This window comes from Pan paniscus, chromosome 2 (assembly GCF_029289425.2).
Source record: "Pan paniscus chromosome 2, NHGRI_mPanPan1-v2.0_pri, whole genome shotgun sequence".
NCBI classification, from domain to species: domain Eukaryota; kingdom Metazoa; phylum Chordata; class Mammalia; order Primates; family Hominidae; genus Pan; species Pan paniscus.
The window spans coordinates 56,114,188-56,134,218 of NC_085926.1; the positions used below are offsets into that span (position 1 = coordinate 56,114,188).

General features: G+C 37.8%; 1 protein-coding gene across 10 annotated transcripts in view; it reads right to left on the bottom strand.

Moving 5' to 3' along the window:
• The window catches only part of ERC2 (ELKS/RAB6-interacting/CAST family member 2), a 976,550-nt gene that overhangs the window by 622,731 nt on the left and 333,788 nt on the right, over nt 1–20,031 (bottom strand). For all 10 annotated transcript variants that reach the window (XR_010111441.1, XR_010111442.1, XR_008625007.2 and 7 more), the window contains exons 5-6: nt 19,133–19,288; nt 9,662–9,829 (exon numbers count right to left, since the gene is read on the bottom strand). Coding sequence is in view for 3 of the 10 variants with exons in the window: in XM_055110956.2 (XP_054966931.1) it covers nt 9,662–9,829; nt 19,133–19,288 (324 nt within the window). In the remaining 7 variants the exon portion in view is untranslated. The remainder of the gene's footprint in view (nt 1–9,661; nt 9,830–19,132; nt 19,289–20,031) is intronic.

Genomic DNA, 20,031 nt, shown 5'->3' on the forward strand with positions numbered 1-20,031 from the left:
ATGAACAGATTTAATGTAGAAATTAAAGTGATTCTGTTATCTTAATTACAGATTTGGTCACACAGGTCAAATAACATCCTAATGAGCTCAAAAAGAAGGTCCAAATTCTTTTGTTCCACTGGAAAAATAAGTTGCTCAAAATACATTGACAATGGGCTAAGGTTTGGAAAGTTTTTGATTAAAAAAGGATTTTTGTTGGAACACTTATAATGAGATTTGAGTTGCAGTAACAATATGAAATTGAAAGCAGAATTACATACAAAAAGAGTACTGTAAAATATCATTATTTTAGTACAATGGAAAATAAGGTGTTTGTGGTTTTACTCTATAAATTCTGTGTTGTCTGCTCATATGTATTCCTTCTTGGCCTTCCTCTGAATAGTCATTCTGATTTCCAAGCCCTTCTGCACCAGTACTCATTTGTGGTGGGGGAACCCACACAAAAAACATCTCCTAGGCTCTACTTTCTTCCTCCATTTTATTGGCTTTTCAGGACTAATTCATGTACACCCATCACATTGGTGTTCAGTTACCGGGCAGACAATGAATTTTCCTAATCCATTTAGTGTGCTGACAGAGCCATGTTCACAATTTATAGAATTTCCTTTTAGACATTTACATATTTCACAGTTCATTAAGATTCAAACTGAACACCTGTGTTTATAAAGTCAAAAGCAATTTTATCCTAACAAGGTGTTAAATAAGGCATTCTCTGAAAGCCTGAACAACAATAACAACAACAAAAGTACTAGACTCTTGACCTATAGAACAAAATGATGCCTGTAGCTACCTGCACCATCCTTTAATAGTCCAGAATTTGCCACAGAACAACCATAAAAAGCTTTTATGACAAACTTGGGATGCTCCCTTCCATCACATTTCAATTTCTCCATCACAGGTCTTTCATGTTCTGCCTTAAGAAAGCAATAGTATGAGGCCACTCTGCAAAGTTCACCCAGGTAGCTAAAATCTGCAAAAGAGCTTAAAAACTTTAGAAGGCAAATGTGGCCCCTATAGACAATTCCTTCATTTGCTAGATACAGGGACATTTTCCGCATTCTAAGGCTCACAAAGCCTGACCTTGCCTCATTTGTATGTGACCCCAAAGTTTTCACATCATTAATAAAAAGAGAATCAAAACAAAGCCCACAGACATTAGGGGAGGGGAAAGTGTGTTGTTTGGCACTACCATCATCCATACTCTCAAAATGGAAAGGGAAAAAAATAAAATGCACATAGACGAGGTGGTGACCCCTATAACGACTATGGTTCCCAACATTTTTTTTCCTACTGGTAATAAACCATTTTGCAGACCTCCCAATTGTGGCCACCATGATAGTTACTGTTTTGCAGGTTTATGTCTTTTTCTTGCAGTTAGAAGTGTTATCAATAAAAATTTCAAATGAAGCCTTTCCCGTCAAATAAAAACATTTTAAAATGTGAAGCCAACAGCAGGATTAGGGAGGAAAAATACAAATGACACCAGGGCTTTGTTTTGTATATATATTTTTCTTTTACCAAGTCCCTTAATTGATTAATTTTAAAGACATTCCTTGCAAGTCTTGAAAGTGAGACAAATGCATCCTAAATGGCACTGGGGTAATTTAACAGTCTTAAAAGTTGATTTTGTTGTATGCTACTAACTTTTCTAAAAAGCATCATAATTTTGAATGCAGTGACTATGAAGGGCATTAAACAAAAAGCTATCTCAGAAAGGACATTTAAATATTATCCTTTGAAGGCTGAACTGATTAAAAAGGACTTTACTGCTTGCCAGTCAATTATGGCAAGGGGTGAAAAAAACCTGAAATTATTGTTTAAAAGTAAACTGGTTACTAAAGGATAGGAGAAGAGGGGTGAGGGGCGAAAGGGAAAGGTTGGTTAACAGATACAAAATTACAGCTAGATAGGAGGAATAAATTCTAGCTTTCTGTAGCACTGTAAGGTGACCACAGTTAACAATAATTTATTGTATACTTTCAAACAGCTAGAGAGGATTTCTAAGGTTCCCAACACAAAAAAATGATAAACATTTGTGGTGACAGATATGTTAATTACCATGAATTGATCACTACACATTATTGACATGTATCAAAATCACCGTACCCCATAAATATGTACAATTATTACATGTCAATTAAAAAAGTAAAAGATCACTTCTTGTAAATCCCACCTTATATGCTATGGCAAATATTATTTCCAACCATTTAAAAAACTCTTTTACTCCAAATGGGTTAGTCCCAATGAATAAGTAGTTCTTTTAAGTATTTGGAATAGTTTGCAAAGCCCCGTGTGAATGCATACAGTCCCACAGTCCCCGGAGGCCACAAAGCATTCCCAACTCCTTGTCATGGTTACCTTTAATGCCCAAGAGTTGTAGCTTTACCAAGAACTGGGGGACAGAGGGCCCATCTCAAGGCAAATAAACTGAGAAGCAAGGCCATGTAAAATGTGTTCTTTTCTCCATGTAACATTTTCATTCTCAAAAGTTTGGTTTTTATGATTCATCTTGCAAACTGACAGCCCAAGTCTGCTCTCTAGTTTGTGTTATCACACTGAGTCATCTGTGACTCAGAGACAGAAAAATGCTGCCACAGGCTCAGAAAACACCTCCTCCTCCACCAGCACCTTACACAACCTCCCTGAAGAAATTATCATTGCTGCTTCTGTTAAAAATTCATTTAATTTGGGAGGCTGAGATAGGAGAATGGTGTGAACCCAGGAGGCGGAGCTTGCAGTGAGCTGAGATCACGCCACTGCACTCCAGCCTGGGCGACAGAGCGAGACTCCGTCTCAAAAAAAAAAGCATTTAATTTTTTTACTATAAATGTACGACATGTGCATCATCATAGAAAATTTAAAGATCACCTGGGTATCCAACAATCAGAGAGAACAAAGTCATACACAGCCGTCCATTCTTTTATTTGTTTTTACATAGTGTGCATGCATATATGAATATATGTGTATGTATGTGTATGTTTGTATATATATAAACGTCTTTAAACATATTTAAGGAAATAAAAACTAAATATTATATGATAAACTTTTCTTAATATACTAGGATTCTAAACTTCCTGAAAAACAATACCCTCCCTAGAGTTTGGGCAATGACCTTCATTATTATGGCCATAGTGTCACTATTATTATAGCCATAATGTTACCATGAGGATTTAAGCCTCAGAGTTATTCATTCTTATCCCTCTTCTTAGCCATGTCAGAGTTGTGTCTAGAAAGCATTCTTGAAAATTCCGTGAACTCACCTGTCAAGACAGAATTATAAAACTTGCCACAAACTTTGCCTTTAAGATTAAATGAGACCAGACATGGTGGCTCACGCCTGTAATCCCAGCATTTTGGGGAGCTGAGGTGGGCAAATTGCTTCAGCCCAGGAGTTCGAAACCAGCCTGGGCAACATGGCAAAACCCTGTCTCTACTAAAATACAAAAATTAGCTGGGTATGGTGTTGCGTGCCTATAATCCCAGTTAGTTGGGAGGCTGAGGCAGGAGAATTGCTTGAACTCGAGAGGCGGAGGTTGCAGTGAGCCGAGATCATGCCACTGCACTCCAGCCTGAGCGACAGAGCAAGACCCCGCCGCAAAAAAATAATAAAATAAAATAAAACAAAGATTAAAAGAGATAAGTCATCTTCCTGACATGAAGAAAGCCCTCAGTCCACTGGGACTCTCATGGAAATCACTAGATTCCTAGTTAAAGGCATTTGGAGCTGGGAACCCAGGCATTGCCATTTACCTCTGTATGACCTTGAGCAAGTTATACATCCTCTGAGCTTCTATTTCATCATCTTAAAAATAGGGGCAACAATACCAACTTCACAAGTGGTGAGTCAGTTTTAAAATATCACATGGAAAACACTCAGCTGCATCTCCCGGAACTCAGTATAGCAGCCATAAGACACTCAGTAATAAAATTACATTTAAAAGGCTAAGACTATCAGCTCTTGAAATTACGGGTCCCCACCTTGTCCAGCACCTTGCACAGCATAGATGCCCAGTATTATCAATATTATCAAATATTATCAAATGACACCTCACTGATTTGGACACATTGTGGGAAGGGTCTCTGTGACATACCACCAACTAAAGCATTTCCAAGTCTATGCAGGAACTCCCGAAATAATGAAGCTAGCAGAATGCCTGCAACTCCATAAATATCATCTCTTTTCTCAAGAAGGAGAACCAAGTTGCTTGAGTGTGACCTCAAAGAGGATCAGCTTTAATCAAAAGATAGTCTCAATATTATTAGGGTAACCACCTTAGCAATATTAGCCTTCAATTATAAGAGATACAAATAGACACTTTGAACAGTTGCATATTTTAGTCTTCAAAGGAGCAAAATATCTATTTCTTTGTGTCTTCTTTCCTTCCTTTACTTATCTGCTTTTAAACAACAAAAGAAAGATCAAGATTCTGTGTGGAATTATTAGTAATCAATGATAATGAAATCACTGGGAGTTTATGGTACCATAAATCAGTTCTCTAACATATATCCACGTGTCTAAAAGAATGTTTGCTCAATGATAGCAGAAACCATATCTGGCACATAGGAGGCATTCAAAAAGTACGTGTTAAATGAAAAAATGCATGAAGCCCAGAGAGCAAAGATTATTAATGTGAAGTTCTTGGAAATGCTCTAGAGCATCTATAAACTACCTGAAATTATATACACTATTGCACGTGAATATTAGCATGTATGTGCCCATGTGGATTTTTTTTTTGGTGGGGGGGTTTAATTGCATAAGATTCTCATCTGTGTCGATTATATTTTTTAGAAGTTATGAACCCTGGCTCTGCAGCTGCCACTATGTTGCCCTTGCCTGCATAAACACAAAACCCCTGCATTCTTTGTTAATGAACGGGTTCTCAAGTGTTTACTCTTAGACAAGTATTATAGAATCCTTCTCTGGCTTATTTGGGACAAAAATTCGTATTATGTACCACTGTCATATAACACATCTTGGAAAACACATGCAAAAATGTTGCCTGGCAGTTTGCAAACCATGCCGAGTTGGAGAAAAGTATACTTGCCAGAAATCAGAAATAAATCTCTCTCTTTTTTTTTTTTTTGTTTTGTTTTTGTTTTTGTTTTTGTTTTTGTTTTTAGATGGAGTCTCACTCTGTCACCCAGGCTGGAGTGCAGTGGCATGATCTCAACTCATGCTCATTGCAACTTCTGCCTCCCAGGTTCAAGTGATTCTTGTGCCTCAGCCTCCTGAGAAGCTGGGACTACGGGCACGTACCACCACGTCCAGCTAATTTTTGTATTATTAGTAGAGATAGGGTTTCACTATGTTGGTCAGGCTGGTCTCAAACTCCTGACCGTAAGTGATCCCCCTGCCTCGGCCTCTCAAAGTGCTGGGATTACAGGTGTGAGCCACCACACCTGGCCAGAAATAAAAATCTTAATTTGGAGATAGAACAAAAGAGATGGTCACTTTCATAGTATCTTTATTTGTCCGTATCATTCTAAGACATAAAAAAGTGACTCAATTGAAGTATAGAAGTCCGAGGTCTATAAATGCACATACCAAAAATTCAAAAGAGACCCACAAAGTGAAACACAGAACAGATGTGAAGATGAGAAGTGAAGTAGAGTATTCAGGTGTGACCTGCCCAAACATCCCTGATAAATATAATAGTAGTAATGATAATAATAACAGCAATGGTGATACCATAATTTATAGCTGTAACCCTTGACTATAATCAAAGTACTTTTCACATACATGTATGAGGCTGATACAGTGACTGCCATTTCATAGACTGTGACATGAAGGCTCAGAGAAGTTCAAGTCTTGTCCACGCCACACAGTTATTGAATAGGGAGGCTGAGGTATAACCACACATCTCCCACTTCTAAATGCTGTGTTTTGTTTGACATTTTACTTTAGATCACAGAATAAATGTTAGGCCTTAATCCTTCCCAGTTTATGGATATGTTGTTAATTAGTCACTGAAATCCAGAAAAATCAAGGTGCTAGAGAACACCAATTCATTATTTTCTCTACTGCTGTGGAATTCATGTGTTGGTGGATGGGGTAAGTTGGTACAAAGGAAACATCAAGGGCAGTAGCAAAATAAGAAACTTGGCCTTAGAGTCCTTTGAAGCTATTTTAAAAAGTAAAATGTTATGTTAAGAGCTATGTGGTGTATCTCTCTGTGTATGTAATTATTATTCTATTGATTTATTGCACACATGTCAGAGTGTCTGGGCATTTGTACAAGTTCAAACAAACCAACCAAAGAGCCAAGCCACATAGCCGCAAACTGAGACAGCTGGCCTCCTACACCTCACCCCACCCTTCATCCTACCAACTCCCAAATGCAAATTCCCTGGTAGCAAAACCTTCTTTACAGAGATGAACCGTTAAGCCATGACATCTGTCATTTATACTATTCTAAAAGAGCAGCCAAAGCCAGTTGATGGCACAGATATAGCAGGACTCTCCCCATTATAAAGAGAGCCCCCTTCTGTTTTGGCAAGAACTTTCAGGAATGACTCAGGAATCAAATTGCAAAGAGCTATCACATGTAACCTCCTTTGAGGATGAGCACCATATCTTTTTTTTTTTTTTAACCTTTTATTTTAGGTTCAGGGGTACATGTGCGGGTTTGTTGTATAGGTAAATTGTGTTTCACAGGTTTGGTGTACAGATTATTTCATATGAATTTAAATTCAGATTTTTCATTGTAGGGCATAATGAAACACAACGTATCTCATCTTCTGAATACTCACCCACTAACACACCACACAGCAGGTAGAAAGACTCTTATTTACCTCTGCTATCCCAGAGAGTGGGGAAATCACTTTAAAGTATTCTACACTGCTGCCAAAAATCCTCTGCCCACAATCCAACAATTAGAGCAATTTCAACCTAAATTGCTCCCCCTAAGAGACAGACGTAATTAGATAAGTTTCTCCTCTGTTTCCATGTACAAAGAGCTCTTATAAGGAAAAAAAAAGGCAAAAGAAAATTCCTCAGCCGTTTCCAGCTGATAAAATCAGTAATCTCATACTCCCAACTTCAAAGCAGAAGACTTAGAAAATCATCTCACTTTCTCTGCACACGGAGAATAATTTTTTTCTACTTCAAAGCACCATCTCTTTATTTGGTCATTTTAATTATTGAACATGGGACGGAAGCTATCCACATAATGTCACCACTGTCTTTTTCATGAAATATGTATAGGTTTAATTTGGACTACATTAATTTGAGAGAGGTAAAATACAGGGAGGGGAATGAGAAAGGAAAGAGGACAAGGAATATAGCCTCCATCAGTATAAGACAGTGAGAAGAAAAGCCTTTCTGACCTGGCTCCTCATTCATTTTCTCTGGAGAGAAACCATCAAGAAACCTGACTGCTGGTTTGGGTAAGCAGACTGCCTTGCTTCTCAAATTCTCTCCTACCCAACAACACACAGCAACACAATTACACTAACTTTATCGGTAATCCTGGTATTATTGACAAAATATGGGTACAAGCAGTTGCTTTTTGAATAATACAGTGAAGAAAAATGAATGCTCTAGAACAGCTGTCAGCAAACTATCTTTCTCCATTTAGGGTACCACAGCCAGAGAGAAGACTAGCTGGGCATTCCAATGCCCACTCAATCCTCTTCCCACAAAATCACAATGCCAGAAATTGGCAAACTTTCTGTAAAAAGCCAGACAGTAAATATTTTCAGCTTTGTGGGCCATACAATATCTATTGCAACTGCTCGACTCTGCTGTTGTAGCACAAAAGCAGCCAAAGACAACATGTAGATGAATGGGTATGGCTGTGTTCCAATAATACTTTATTTACAAAAGCAGGCACAGGGCCAGATCTGGCCCACAAGCCATAGTTTTTGTTGACCCCTATTTGAGACAAGTACTAGATGGTAGAAATGTTCTCTAGCTGTGCTGTCTACTACAGCAGCCACTAGCCACATGTAACTGTTAGTACTTGATATGTGGCTAATGTGACTATAGAACTACAGTTTGAATTTCACTGGATTTTAATTAATTTTAGTTTAAATAGCCACATGTGGCTACAGTGTTAACACAATTCTAGACACTATTCACTGCTGCCTCCTCAAAGGAGATAGAAGCCAACTTCCAATTTATAGTATAGATTAAATGTTTGCCTTAAAAAATAAAATACCCATACCTTTGCATTCACAGTGGAACTATACACAACTGAAAATGGTATTTCTTTTTTTTTTTTTTTTTTTTTGAGACGAAGTCTCACTCTGTCACCCAGGCTGGAGTGCAGTGGCACGATCTCCACTCACTGCAAGCTCTGCCTCCTGGGTTCATGCCATTCTCCTGTCTCAGCCTCCCGAGTAGCTGGGACTACAGGCACCCGCCACCACGCCCGGCTAATTTTCTGTATTTTTTAGTAGAGACTGGGTTTCACCGTGTTTGCCAGGATGGTCTGGATCTCCTGACCTCGTGATCCACCCGCCTTGGCCTCCCAAAGTGTTGGGATTACAGGCGTGAGCCACCGCGTCCAGCCTGAAAATGGTATTTCTTAAATGTGAAATATCTACATCATTGAGACCAAGGTGATTGTTTCGAATTGAAGCATTCAGGTAGCTGCCTATCAGCCAATGGTCAAAGGTATAGGGGCTGAGTCAGGTTCATGCTAAGACCTATCCAATCCAGAAAGTATTTTCTTCCGCCTCTGGACACTGTCCTGCACCTTGACTGAAAGCACAGATCTACTCAACAGTCCTATTAACTCCTAAGGCCAATCCAAACCTCCCCACAGATGCTAAAATATATACATGCATAGACACAGCTCAAAGAGCCCAAGAGAGAGCATGCATGTTGATTAGAATGCCTTCTAAAGTAATGCACACAGCACAGTGCCTCAACACAAAATCAAGATTCACCACATTTTTCCCTATTGCCTGCTGCATTTGATAACTATTTTATTTACACAATAACTAGCTTGTGTTTTGCATTTCTTAGCAGACCCAAAGATGTAATCCAAGGAGGAAAAGCAAGGAAATAGGATAGTAACATATTTTTGTTGTTCTTCTAAGCATGAATAAGAGATAACAAACCAATATTTCCTCTGAGAAACTCACACAATATCAACTTTCTTCAATGGGTAAAAGAAATTGAAGATACTCCTTAGTAAATAAGAACCCTTTGGAAACATGGGTGCCAGAAGGGGAACCCATACAGAGGATGCACAGCAAAGCAAGGCAGATGACATTCCAGTTATTTTATGATTTTTGATAAAATGAAACCATTCTAGATCCAAGCCCTTAACTGTGGTTACCAAATCTAAAATGTTCCAAAGTATGAAAAAAAGAAATTCCAAGTGTGAACCAAACACCTTTGGTGGCACAACTTGACACAAACTGACAAGAGTCTAATTATACAGTCTTTATTTATCCCACTTAGTATAAGAAATTTTTTTAATGCAAAAATATGCATGTGTTTGTTTATGGGGTGTTGCTACAACTTCACTTGCAGTGTTACACAATCTATACAATGCATCTCACCTTTCTGAAAGCCCAAGAAATATGAATTTCAAAATACATCTGGCCCCAAGGGTTAGGATAAAGGGTCTTTGGAGGAAAGTTGCTCAGGTAGGGCAATTTCTGTCAATTCAATGTCTCTGCTGTCTAGAATCCTGAGAGAGTGCCTTACCTCAGTCTGAAGGATGGCAGCCCTCTGTTCTTTGGCAGTAAGTGACTCTTTGAGCACTTCAATGTGTTGCTTGCAATCTGAATTTTGATTGCTGAGGGTTTCAAGCTTTGTTTGTAAGGCAAGAAGTTCCGACTCTTTCTTTGAAAGTTCCTGCTTCAGCTGATCAATCTGCAAAACAACAACAAAATTGCAAGAAATTAGAAATTGCTGCCCCTACACTTTACATTGGACAACTACTGATTTCTCTCCATTTCAGCAGCCAGTGATCAATAATCCAACAAGGTAGGCCATGAATTTGCTTAAAAAAGATGGCCTTGGGAATCACACAGTCTTTGGGTTCTGGAGGAAAATCTGTAAAGGTCACTGAGAGTATAGGAAATAGGAATGGAAAGGTCAGCAGACTGCCCTCCATCCCACTGTGGACCAAATTTCACAATGGAATGAAGCCTTCCCAGCCAAACCTACTCATCTGTGAAACCACCAAGTATATTACCACCATGGTCCTGAGGAGAGTCAATAGGGATCTAACATGGGTAATTAAACCAAGGCATAACTCCACAGTGCAAATAATCATTCAAGGGCATCATTTGACAAAAGAATCCTAAAAAACAAGTAAGCACTGGGGATCTTCTTTTTGCTTACATTAAATATTGAGAAGATACAAAAAGAACATAAAATATACGTGAGGTATGAGGAAAAATGACCCAAAAAATCCATCATTCAATTCACCAAAAAAGATCACTAGAATTACCCATGTCCTATCCCATTTCTATCTCCTCCCCCCATTTGGAAATAATTACCACCCCAAATTTTGTGTTTATTATTTCTTTGCTTGTCTTTTAGGCTGATCATATATTTTTTGCATCCATAAATATACACTATTTGGTTTTGCATGTTTTTAAACTTTATTTGGGCTACAATTTTTTTTCCTACTTTGCTTTTTTTCCTACTCAATCTTATGTCCTGAAGATTAAATCACAATGTTGTACATAGAGTTCATTCATTTTCACTGAAGTAGAGTATTCCATTGTAAGACTTCACCACAATTTATCTGCCCACTCTGCTGTTGATAGAAATTTGGTTTTGTTCTTAGGTTTTTTGCTACTATAAAAAATGCTATTCTGAACATTCTTATACATATAACCTAGTTCACATAGCAATAATATTCTCAAATGTCTATCTAAGATTTAAATTGCTGAACCACATAGCATATTCATCTTCAATTTCACTAGATAAAACAAAAATGTATGACTCACACCTGTAATCCCAGCACTTTGGGAGGCCAAGGCAGGCAGATCACAAGGTCAGGAGTTCGAGACCAGCCTGGCCAATATGGTGAAACCCCATCTCCACTAAAAATACAAAAATTAGCCAGCTGTGGTGGCAGGCACCTGTATTCCCAGCTACTCGGGAGGCTGAGGCAGGAGAATCACTTGAACCTGAGAGGCAGAGGTTGCAGTGAGCCGAGATCACGCCACTGCCCTCCAGCCTGGGTGACAGAGGGAGGCTCCACTCAAAAAACAAAAACAAAAAAATGTTTTCCAAAACAGTTCTGTTAATTTACATGATCACAAGCACCTTGCAAGTATGCCAACCACTCCACCTCTTCACTAATAACTTATGTCACTGGTCTTTTACACTTTTGCCAATTTGATATGCGTTGTGCAGGTAGATGATCTGCAGAGACATCATCTACCCATTCCTTCATTCCTTCCTACTTGTACACAAATGTCGCTCCTCACAACTAGAGCTGAAGTTTATTTACCCTCTTCTTGAACCTGGGCTGGACTGTGACTTCCTTCTGCCAACAAATGCAGCAAAATAATCAGTATACCTGTTATAGCCCTAGCCTACAGGGGGACTGGCAGCTTCTGCTTCTACCCACTGGAAGCCAGCCACCATGTTCTAGAAGCTCAACCACCCTGTGACCCCCATGGTGTGAGGAAGACCATACCAGACATACGGACAGGCCATGCAGAAAGACAGGGAGGCCTGGTGGTCATGGTGGCCCCTTTGTCTTGTGTTTCAGGCCTCAAAGGGAAGAATTTCAATGTTTCATCATTACATTTTGTGTCTGCATTGGTTTTTTATAGACATTTTATTAGGCTTCGCATTATTACAACTATACCAAAAGTATTTTTTAATCAGTAGTGAATTTTTAACATTACCAAACATTTTGTTCTATATCTCATGGTTTATTGCCATTTTTCAACTTTCATATGTTATTGTAATGAATTGCATTAATGAAATTTTTAAACTTAATCTCCCCTGGCATTACTATGAAAAACTCCACTCGATCATTACATATTTTTTATATGTTACTGGATTCAGCTTGCTAATATTTTGTAAGGATCTTTTATTTATGTTTATGACTGAGACTGGTTTATAATTTTCCTATCCTATGCTGTCCTTGTCAGGTTTTAATATCAATATAGCCTTCCAAATGAAGTAGGAAGTGTTCCTTCCTTAAATGTGTTTGGAAATGGTTCCTGTGAAATTGGAATTTTTTTTTTTACACTAATGTTCATTAGAAATTACCAGCAAAACCATTCAGAGCTGTTATTTTCTTTTTCCAAAGAACATTACTTACTAATCCACTTTTAATGGCTGCAGGAATATTCATGTTTCTATTTAGCTGAGTCAGTGTTGATACATTTTTTTCCCCAAAGAATTTTTTTGTTTCATCTAAATTTTCACACTTATTTGCAGGAAATGTCTAAAAAACCCACTTATCCTTATGTCAATAGCATTTATGATTATGTCTTCCTTTTCATTTCTAATATTCTACACTATTAACCTCTCTTTTTTCAAGTTTTATTTTAGCTTTAACCACTCTTTTTCCTGATGAATCTCAGTAGACACATGTCAAGTTTTCTTATCAAGGAACCAATTTTGGCTATATTGATTATGCAATTACACTTTTATTTTCTGTTTCATTCATGTCTGCTGCTTTTAAATATTTCCTTCCTTCCACTTTCTTTGGGCTTATTCTATTTTCTTTTCCTAACTTTTTAAGTTGGATGTTTATACTAATTTTCAGCCTTGTTTCATTCCTAAGATAATCCTTCAGACTATAAGTCTTGATTTGGTTATCTTTAAATTTGCTTGGTTTCTTATAGTCTCTTGTTCTTTATTCATATTTTCAATCTCTTATTTAGACATATTAAACACACTTATTAATATTTCATAGTCTTTTTCTTATAATTCCAACTTTTGAAGTCTTTGCTTTCTGATTCTGCTATTTATTCTTTCTACTGGCTGTCATTTATGGTGGCCTGTTTTCTTGCAGATTTTGTGATTTTTCTCCTTTTTTTGGTACTGTGTACTAGTTTTTTTTTTTTGGAACTTTATCTGAAAAAATACTTTAAGGCCTATGTGGTCCTTTAGAGAATTTGCCTCTGCCAATACCTGGGGACACTGCCAACCAAGAATGTAGCTGCTTTAAGCTACATTATCTACCTGAAGTTTTCCGATCATCTTGCACAGCACATCCATGTAACAGCCAGCTGTGGTTATGGATTCTGAGAACAAATTTTTTCATCTTTTACTTGGCTCAAAGCTTTAAAACAGAAAATCTTCCCTGGAGTTCCCTAGTCTAAGTGTGAGGAGGGGGAATATGGTAAGGTTATTTTTAGTTTGCCTCTGCACTAGCAGTATAGCTGTCTGAGATCCCAGCTTCATGTGGTGGTGGTAATAGGGTTCCTACAATCCCTCATCTTAAGTAGGCCCAGACTTCTGTCTTTTTTCTTCAGTGTCCTTGTGGCTATGAAAACCAGAGCTCAAGTTCATCTATCTGAAAATTGCCAACAAGAATAAATAACCTGATATGGTTTGGTTGTGTCCCCACCCAAATCTCATCTTGAATTGTAGCTCCCATAATTCCTACATGTCATGGGAGGGACCCAGCAGGAGGTAATTGAATCATGGGGGACGGGCCAGTCTTTCCCATGCTGTTCTCATGATAGTGAATAAATCTCATGAGATCCGATGGTTTTATAAAGGGCAGTTCCCCTGCATACACTCTCTTGCCTGCTGCCATGTAAGATATGACTTTGTTCCTCATTTGCCTTCCACCATGATTGTGAGGCCTCCCCAGCCATGTGGAACTGTGAGTTCATTAAACCTCTTTCCTTTATAAATTACCCAGTCATGGGTATGTCTTTATTAGCAGCATGAGAACAGACTAATACATACATAACCCATGCTCTACTTATCACACAGGCTTCCTGCTATGGCTTAGCTTTGACTCTTGAGGTTCTTTCTTACTCAAGAGCTCATAAGTACATTTTAAAATATATGTTTAAAAATATATTTCATTCAGTATTTTTTGTTGCTTTCAGCAAGAAAACTGACATAAACAATAACAAGCTACTGACAATATTAGCTGAGCATGAACAGGAGTGAGACTCCCATGTTCAGAAGGGTTCAGGTTGCACAACTTAGTAGAAAGGTTGATTTGAATGGAAATCCCATTTGCAAGAAGTCAGACTATGTCAGGGAACAAACAAGCTTCATCTTGCTAGCCAAATCTAAAGGATTGGTAGTGGCTAAACAAAAAAACGGTCTTGAGAAGGATCCTAAGTATGTTTAAATATTCACTGGGAAAGAATCATGACTGCTTATCAATGTGCCCCAGGTATATGTGAGCAAGTGAGCACTGCTCAGATATGTGCAGTTTCTGAAACACATTATTTCTTTATAATTTAATGAATCATGAGTGTGTGGTCATTTTTATGTGGAACAAAAGTAAGAAGTTCTCTCTCTCCCATACATAACAAGAATATAGTATAAATAAAAACAGGGAAAATCAGAATTAGGATTATCTAAAATGATAAAAGATACTAAAATCTGTTATGATCAACACTCTTCTCAGGGGGGTATGGCCCCAAATTATATCCAGTTGTAGCTGACAGCACAGTTTATAGTTGATTCCACATGCGAAACTGATTCATCTGAAATTGACACTCAAAAACTTTCAACTCTACACACCTAAGCAAAGATGATGTTTATAGTGAAAAAACCAATTCGTGCTAACTTCTACAAATACCACAGTAGAAAGCCAGTGTGGGGTTTGGTGTATTGAGAGAGAAATGAAAAGGAAATCAACTGGATATAGACAATAGGGTTTAGTCAGGAGGAAGGGCATGGCAGGGTCTACATACACCTCCTTTAGTCAATAAAAATAGATTGATAATGATAAAACTATTTCAGTCTATAAATATTAAATAGGCAGTGGCTCTAAATAGCTTTCAGGCATTGCTGCCATAAGGTAAATTTTAAATAAATATTTATGTAGACAATAACAGAAAAAAGCCTTTCTAAGGGGAACATAGTTACAGGGTAAAAAAAATCATATTCTCCCATAAAAATATCCCTTTTGCTTCTTTTACAGCCATAAATTCCATAAAAATGGAAAGTGATGCAATCGAACATACATGAGAACTGAGGCCAGGGAAGGTCTGTCTCTGTGACAGCCAGAAGAAAAGCCAATCGGAATTACATCACATGCTTTATATGAAGTCCATGTGGACATCAGGCACACTTCATCCCGTCTGAAAATTCTTCCCCCACTTACGTCTGTGACACAAACTACACCCTGAAAAAAACACTCTGCCAAGGAAAACAGCTTCTTTTTCACTGCAGATATGGCCCTTATGTCTAGAAAATGATATGCTTACTATCATGAAGTTTGGGTTAGGAGGTTTGTAATCTATCAGAGGTTTATAAGAAAATGTGTTACAAATTCAGAATAAAGGAGGAGATCTAAGACAGCAGATCGGCGTCTTTGGCAAACACTGGAAACAGAGGGAGCAGCTAATATAGAAATACTGGAATGAGTAGATGAAAAATGTGCTAGACTAGGAACAAAGCCTCATACAGAAAGGAAATGCCATTATTCTTTCCCTACCAGAAAAACAATTATGTATTTGGTATGTTCCATTCTCCGAGGTTTAATGGAGTTCCTGAAAGTAATTCATGCTTTCCATGGCCTCCAAGATTCAGCTCTCACAGTTTGATTCCTCTAATCCTTCAGTGTTGGGGTAGGAATTGGAGTTTCCAACAGACGAGAGTTACACATCTGAGATCTCCCAGAGGCTCAGTTCTCAGAGACAATGTTCATGTGCCAAAGGACTTGCAAGATGCCAGGATTTCTACCCTGGCTGACTATGTTTTGTATTCCTGCCTTTGCACAAGCTGAGTTTTGCAACCCATCTTCTACCTTTCCAAAAATGTTATATCATGGTTTTTCTATGATGTCATGTTTGTAAAAGCAATTCAGGCATTCACTGACACTTAATTTAATCAAAGAACTTTCAAGAGACCCTACCAATTCCAACTACCTGCTCTGGATCAAAATGGAAGTGCACATCCTTCCATGTGCCTATTTAAAATATTTTCTTTCCCTCCAATCTACATGATTTATTCATTTTAATAGTAATGCAAGCAGTATTCCCAGTCTTAAATGAGGAATCACACTCATCACTCAAGGTAGAATTGGGCTGGGTGTGGTGGCTCACATCTGTAATCCCAGCACTTTGGGAGGCTGAGGCAGGCAGATCACTTGAGATCAGGAGTTTGAGACCAGCCTGATCAACATGGTGAAACCCCATGTCTACCAAAAAAATACAAAAAATAGCTGGCATGGTGGTGTGCACCTGTAATCCCAGCTACTCAGGAGGCTGGGGTGGGAGAATTGGTTGAACCTGGGAGGTGGAGGCTGCAGTGAGCCGAGATCGCACCACTGCACCCCAGCCTGGGTGACAGAGTGAGACCCTGCCTCAAAACAAACGAACAAAAAAAACCAAGTAGGGGAATTAAGAAAAGTAAGTAATTAATGATAGGAAACATTAGCAATAAATGTTATAGTTCAATCCAATAAGAACATTCTTTCAATGGAGAAAATATTAAAAACTGACCCTTACTAGTACTTTTTAGCTAATTTTTAACAATAAAAGAGGTGTCTGCATGACATAAGAATTTATCTTATTTGTATTTCTTAGAAATCCATTTTTCTCATTAGTCAAGTTAAATATAGCACTTATTGTTATGATTACTATTTGGTTATACTTCTTCAATAATAATGTTTATCATTATAAGCTAGATTTTTGAGCCAGGTACTTTAACTACACTATTGCATTTTAATCTTATTTAGTCCATCTGAACCATCCTGTAAGGTTGGTGCTGTCGCCCCTATTTTATAGAAGAAAGTGTGGTCAAGTGACTTTGGTCACTCCTCAAGTCACTCCCTACACAGCTGGCAAAGGCAGGCTGGAGACTTGCTGGAGTCTGCTTTCATCTTCAGCCTGCACTCTTTCCACCTCACTCCACTACTTTCCTCAAACATTCTTCTGACCTGACCACTTCTGGAACCATTAAAAGTAACTAGCCATTAAAAGTTAAATCTAACTCAAGGATTGATGGTCTCTCAGACAAATGTGGGCTAATAAAGGTCATGACTTGCTGAAGATCATATAAATGTTTTATTCACCTGGACAGAGTCCATGATGAGGGGCAGAGTTTACAAATTTCATGACATTTTCAGCTGTAGAAGTGGCTTGAACAATCTCCCATTGTGGAATAACAGAGTCGAGGGAAAAGTTTAAGCCAAAACAATAATTTCCCCCAAACTTCTTGAGTTCACTCATATCTGTGCCTCTGGTCTTCATTTCCAGAATGATTTGGGCACTGTCTGCAGGTCACCCTAGTACTGTGCTTGCCGAACCTCGGCTTAACTCTCTGAGAGGGAGGGACTGCAAGAAAGAAACCAGAGGAAAGACTGAGCAGGGAAACTTATTCTAAACTTTGAGGCAGTCCCTGGTTACATTCAAATCCACTGGACAGTCCCCTCATATCTCCACTCCTTGATCCACGTTTTCAGCACAATCTCAACATCTAGTTAGAGATGGAAAGTTGACAGAAGTATGAATAGTTTTGTGTTTTTTCCTTGTGTATACATGCATGCATACACACACACACATGCACACACGTTGTGATGAAGTAAACACTAGATAAATATAATTTCCTCCCTATAATTTGCAAACTCAGCAAGGAGTATGCACATATTTCACAACTGATAAAAATCATTTAAACATTTTTCTCTCCTCTCCCACTGCTTTCTCACAGAGGTCTGCATTACTCTAACTCTGCTGCATTTCATAAAGCAACAAACAAAATTAAAACCTAGAACAAGAGAACAGGCATATTTAAGAGCAAGTGGTAGAAAAAGAAAAAAGAAAACAAATTTTTTTAGTTGGTGTACTTATTATTTTCAGAAGCAAAATGATTTAAACAGAGGAACAGATAAAAGCATCTCACAGTCTCAAAAGACCTATTTGGGCTATTCATAAATTTAATAATTATGCATATGTAAAAATAATAAATATTCAGGTGCTTGGTCCATTTAAAGCCCCAAATTTATTTTTGAAAAAATACAATCCAAAATCTTTAAAACTGACAATAACAATATAAACTAATAGAGCAGGTTACTCTAGAATATTTTATAAAGATTCCTAGCAATAGATAACAATAATAACATGAATACCACTGTCAACAACAATGCCTGCCATTCGATGGATACTTAATCAGACAAGGGACTAAGGGCTTTAAATGAATAATCTCCTGGAATCATCAGACCAACCCAATGATGTAGGTATTTTTCTTATCCCTATTTCACGGATAAAGAAACTGAGGCTTAGGGAAGTTGAATAATTTAACTAAAGGGCAGCATTGGGACTCAAAACTATTTATGTCTTAAACACTATGCTAAAACCAAAATAGCTTAATAACTTTTTTTTTTTGAGATGTAGTCTTGCTCTGTCACCCAGGCTGGAGTGCAGTGGTACCATCTTGGCTCACTGCAACCTCTACCTCCCGGGTTCAAGTGATTCTCCTGCCTCAGCCTCCTGAGTAGCTGGGATTACAGGTGCATGTCACCATGCCTGGCTAATTTTTGTGCTTTTTTGTAGAGACAGGGTTTCACCACGTTAGCCAGGCCAGTCTCGAACTCCTGACCTCAGCTGATCTGCCTGCCTCAGCCTCCCAACCTAATAACATTTAAATGAGTTAAATTGGCTTGTAATCACAAATATTTTGAGACAATCGCCTTCTAGGAGAGGCAAGAAATTTGACAACGATAGCAACTTCAAAAAAAATAGCAAACTTACGTGTTGGTGGAAATTTGGAAGAGAGTGGACTATAAATATGTTAATTCCCAAGGAAGAGGAATACCAAAGGAACTCCTAATTAAAGCCTGAACCTCTCAGTAAGGAAAATTCCATCAAAGGTTTTCCCTGATTGTTTTTTGGAATCTATATGTCTGAACTAAAAATCTTCCGCATTCTACTTTGTTGTCCATATATTAAATAATATCACATAAAGCATATTATATGGAGTATTTGGAAAAAGTACGTATGTAAACTGTAACTTTCTAGTCACATTAAGAACATAAAAGTCTATAACCCTGGACCGTACCTTGGTCTTCATAAACTTGGAGTGACTTTTGTAAACCTCAATTTGTTTGATCTCTTCTTCGCGGTCCTCAGTGTTCAGCACACCATTGGCTTTTAACATCTGGATCTCATCCTCAAGATCCCTTATGTTTCGTTCCAATGAAGCGATTTTTGTGTCCTGTTGGTAAAGAAGAAAAGAAAAAGAAAAATAAAGAATAAAAATTATTTTTAAGATCATCAAAACAGAATTTAAGAAAGTAATTTTGGTAGTGCTGTTACATATTAACCATGGTATAGATAGCCCTGAATTTAGGACGACTTATTTTTTTCACAGCTGAGGGTCATTTGTGAGATGATAGTTTAAGCTCCCAATCAAGACCATGTGTCAATACAATACAGAGAATTATCTAGATATGTTTATCTAATATCTGGGAATCAAATTACCAAAGCAACAGTGATAAAAGTAATCTAAGTGTTAAAAAACAAAACAGAACACCATTTAAGTGGACAGATTTTAATCTGGGATATAGTTTACCTGTGTATATTTTTGAATCTACTTATAAACACAAAAACAGTTTATGTGAATATTTTATGGCTGGTTTTATAAGGCATGTTTGGAATTTGACTCTGAGAGAGAAGGAAATTCAAATCTACTAATGGGAAAAAGGATTCTCCTCTAAAATACAGACATAAGTGAAACTAAATAACTGAATCTTGACTTGGTATGACTGATACACTAAATATTGAAAATTTATAGTGATTGGAAATAATACATCACAATGTCATAATTTATTTGGCGAGCAGTCAGGTCCCTACGTGACAAAAAACATGACTACCTTGCAGGGCAGTTCAACCTATTGATTTATGGAGCCAACAACTAGAAATATTACACTCAGATGTGGAATTAATTGGGAAAAAATT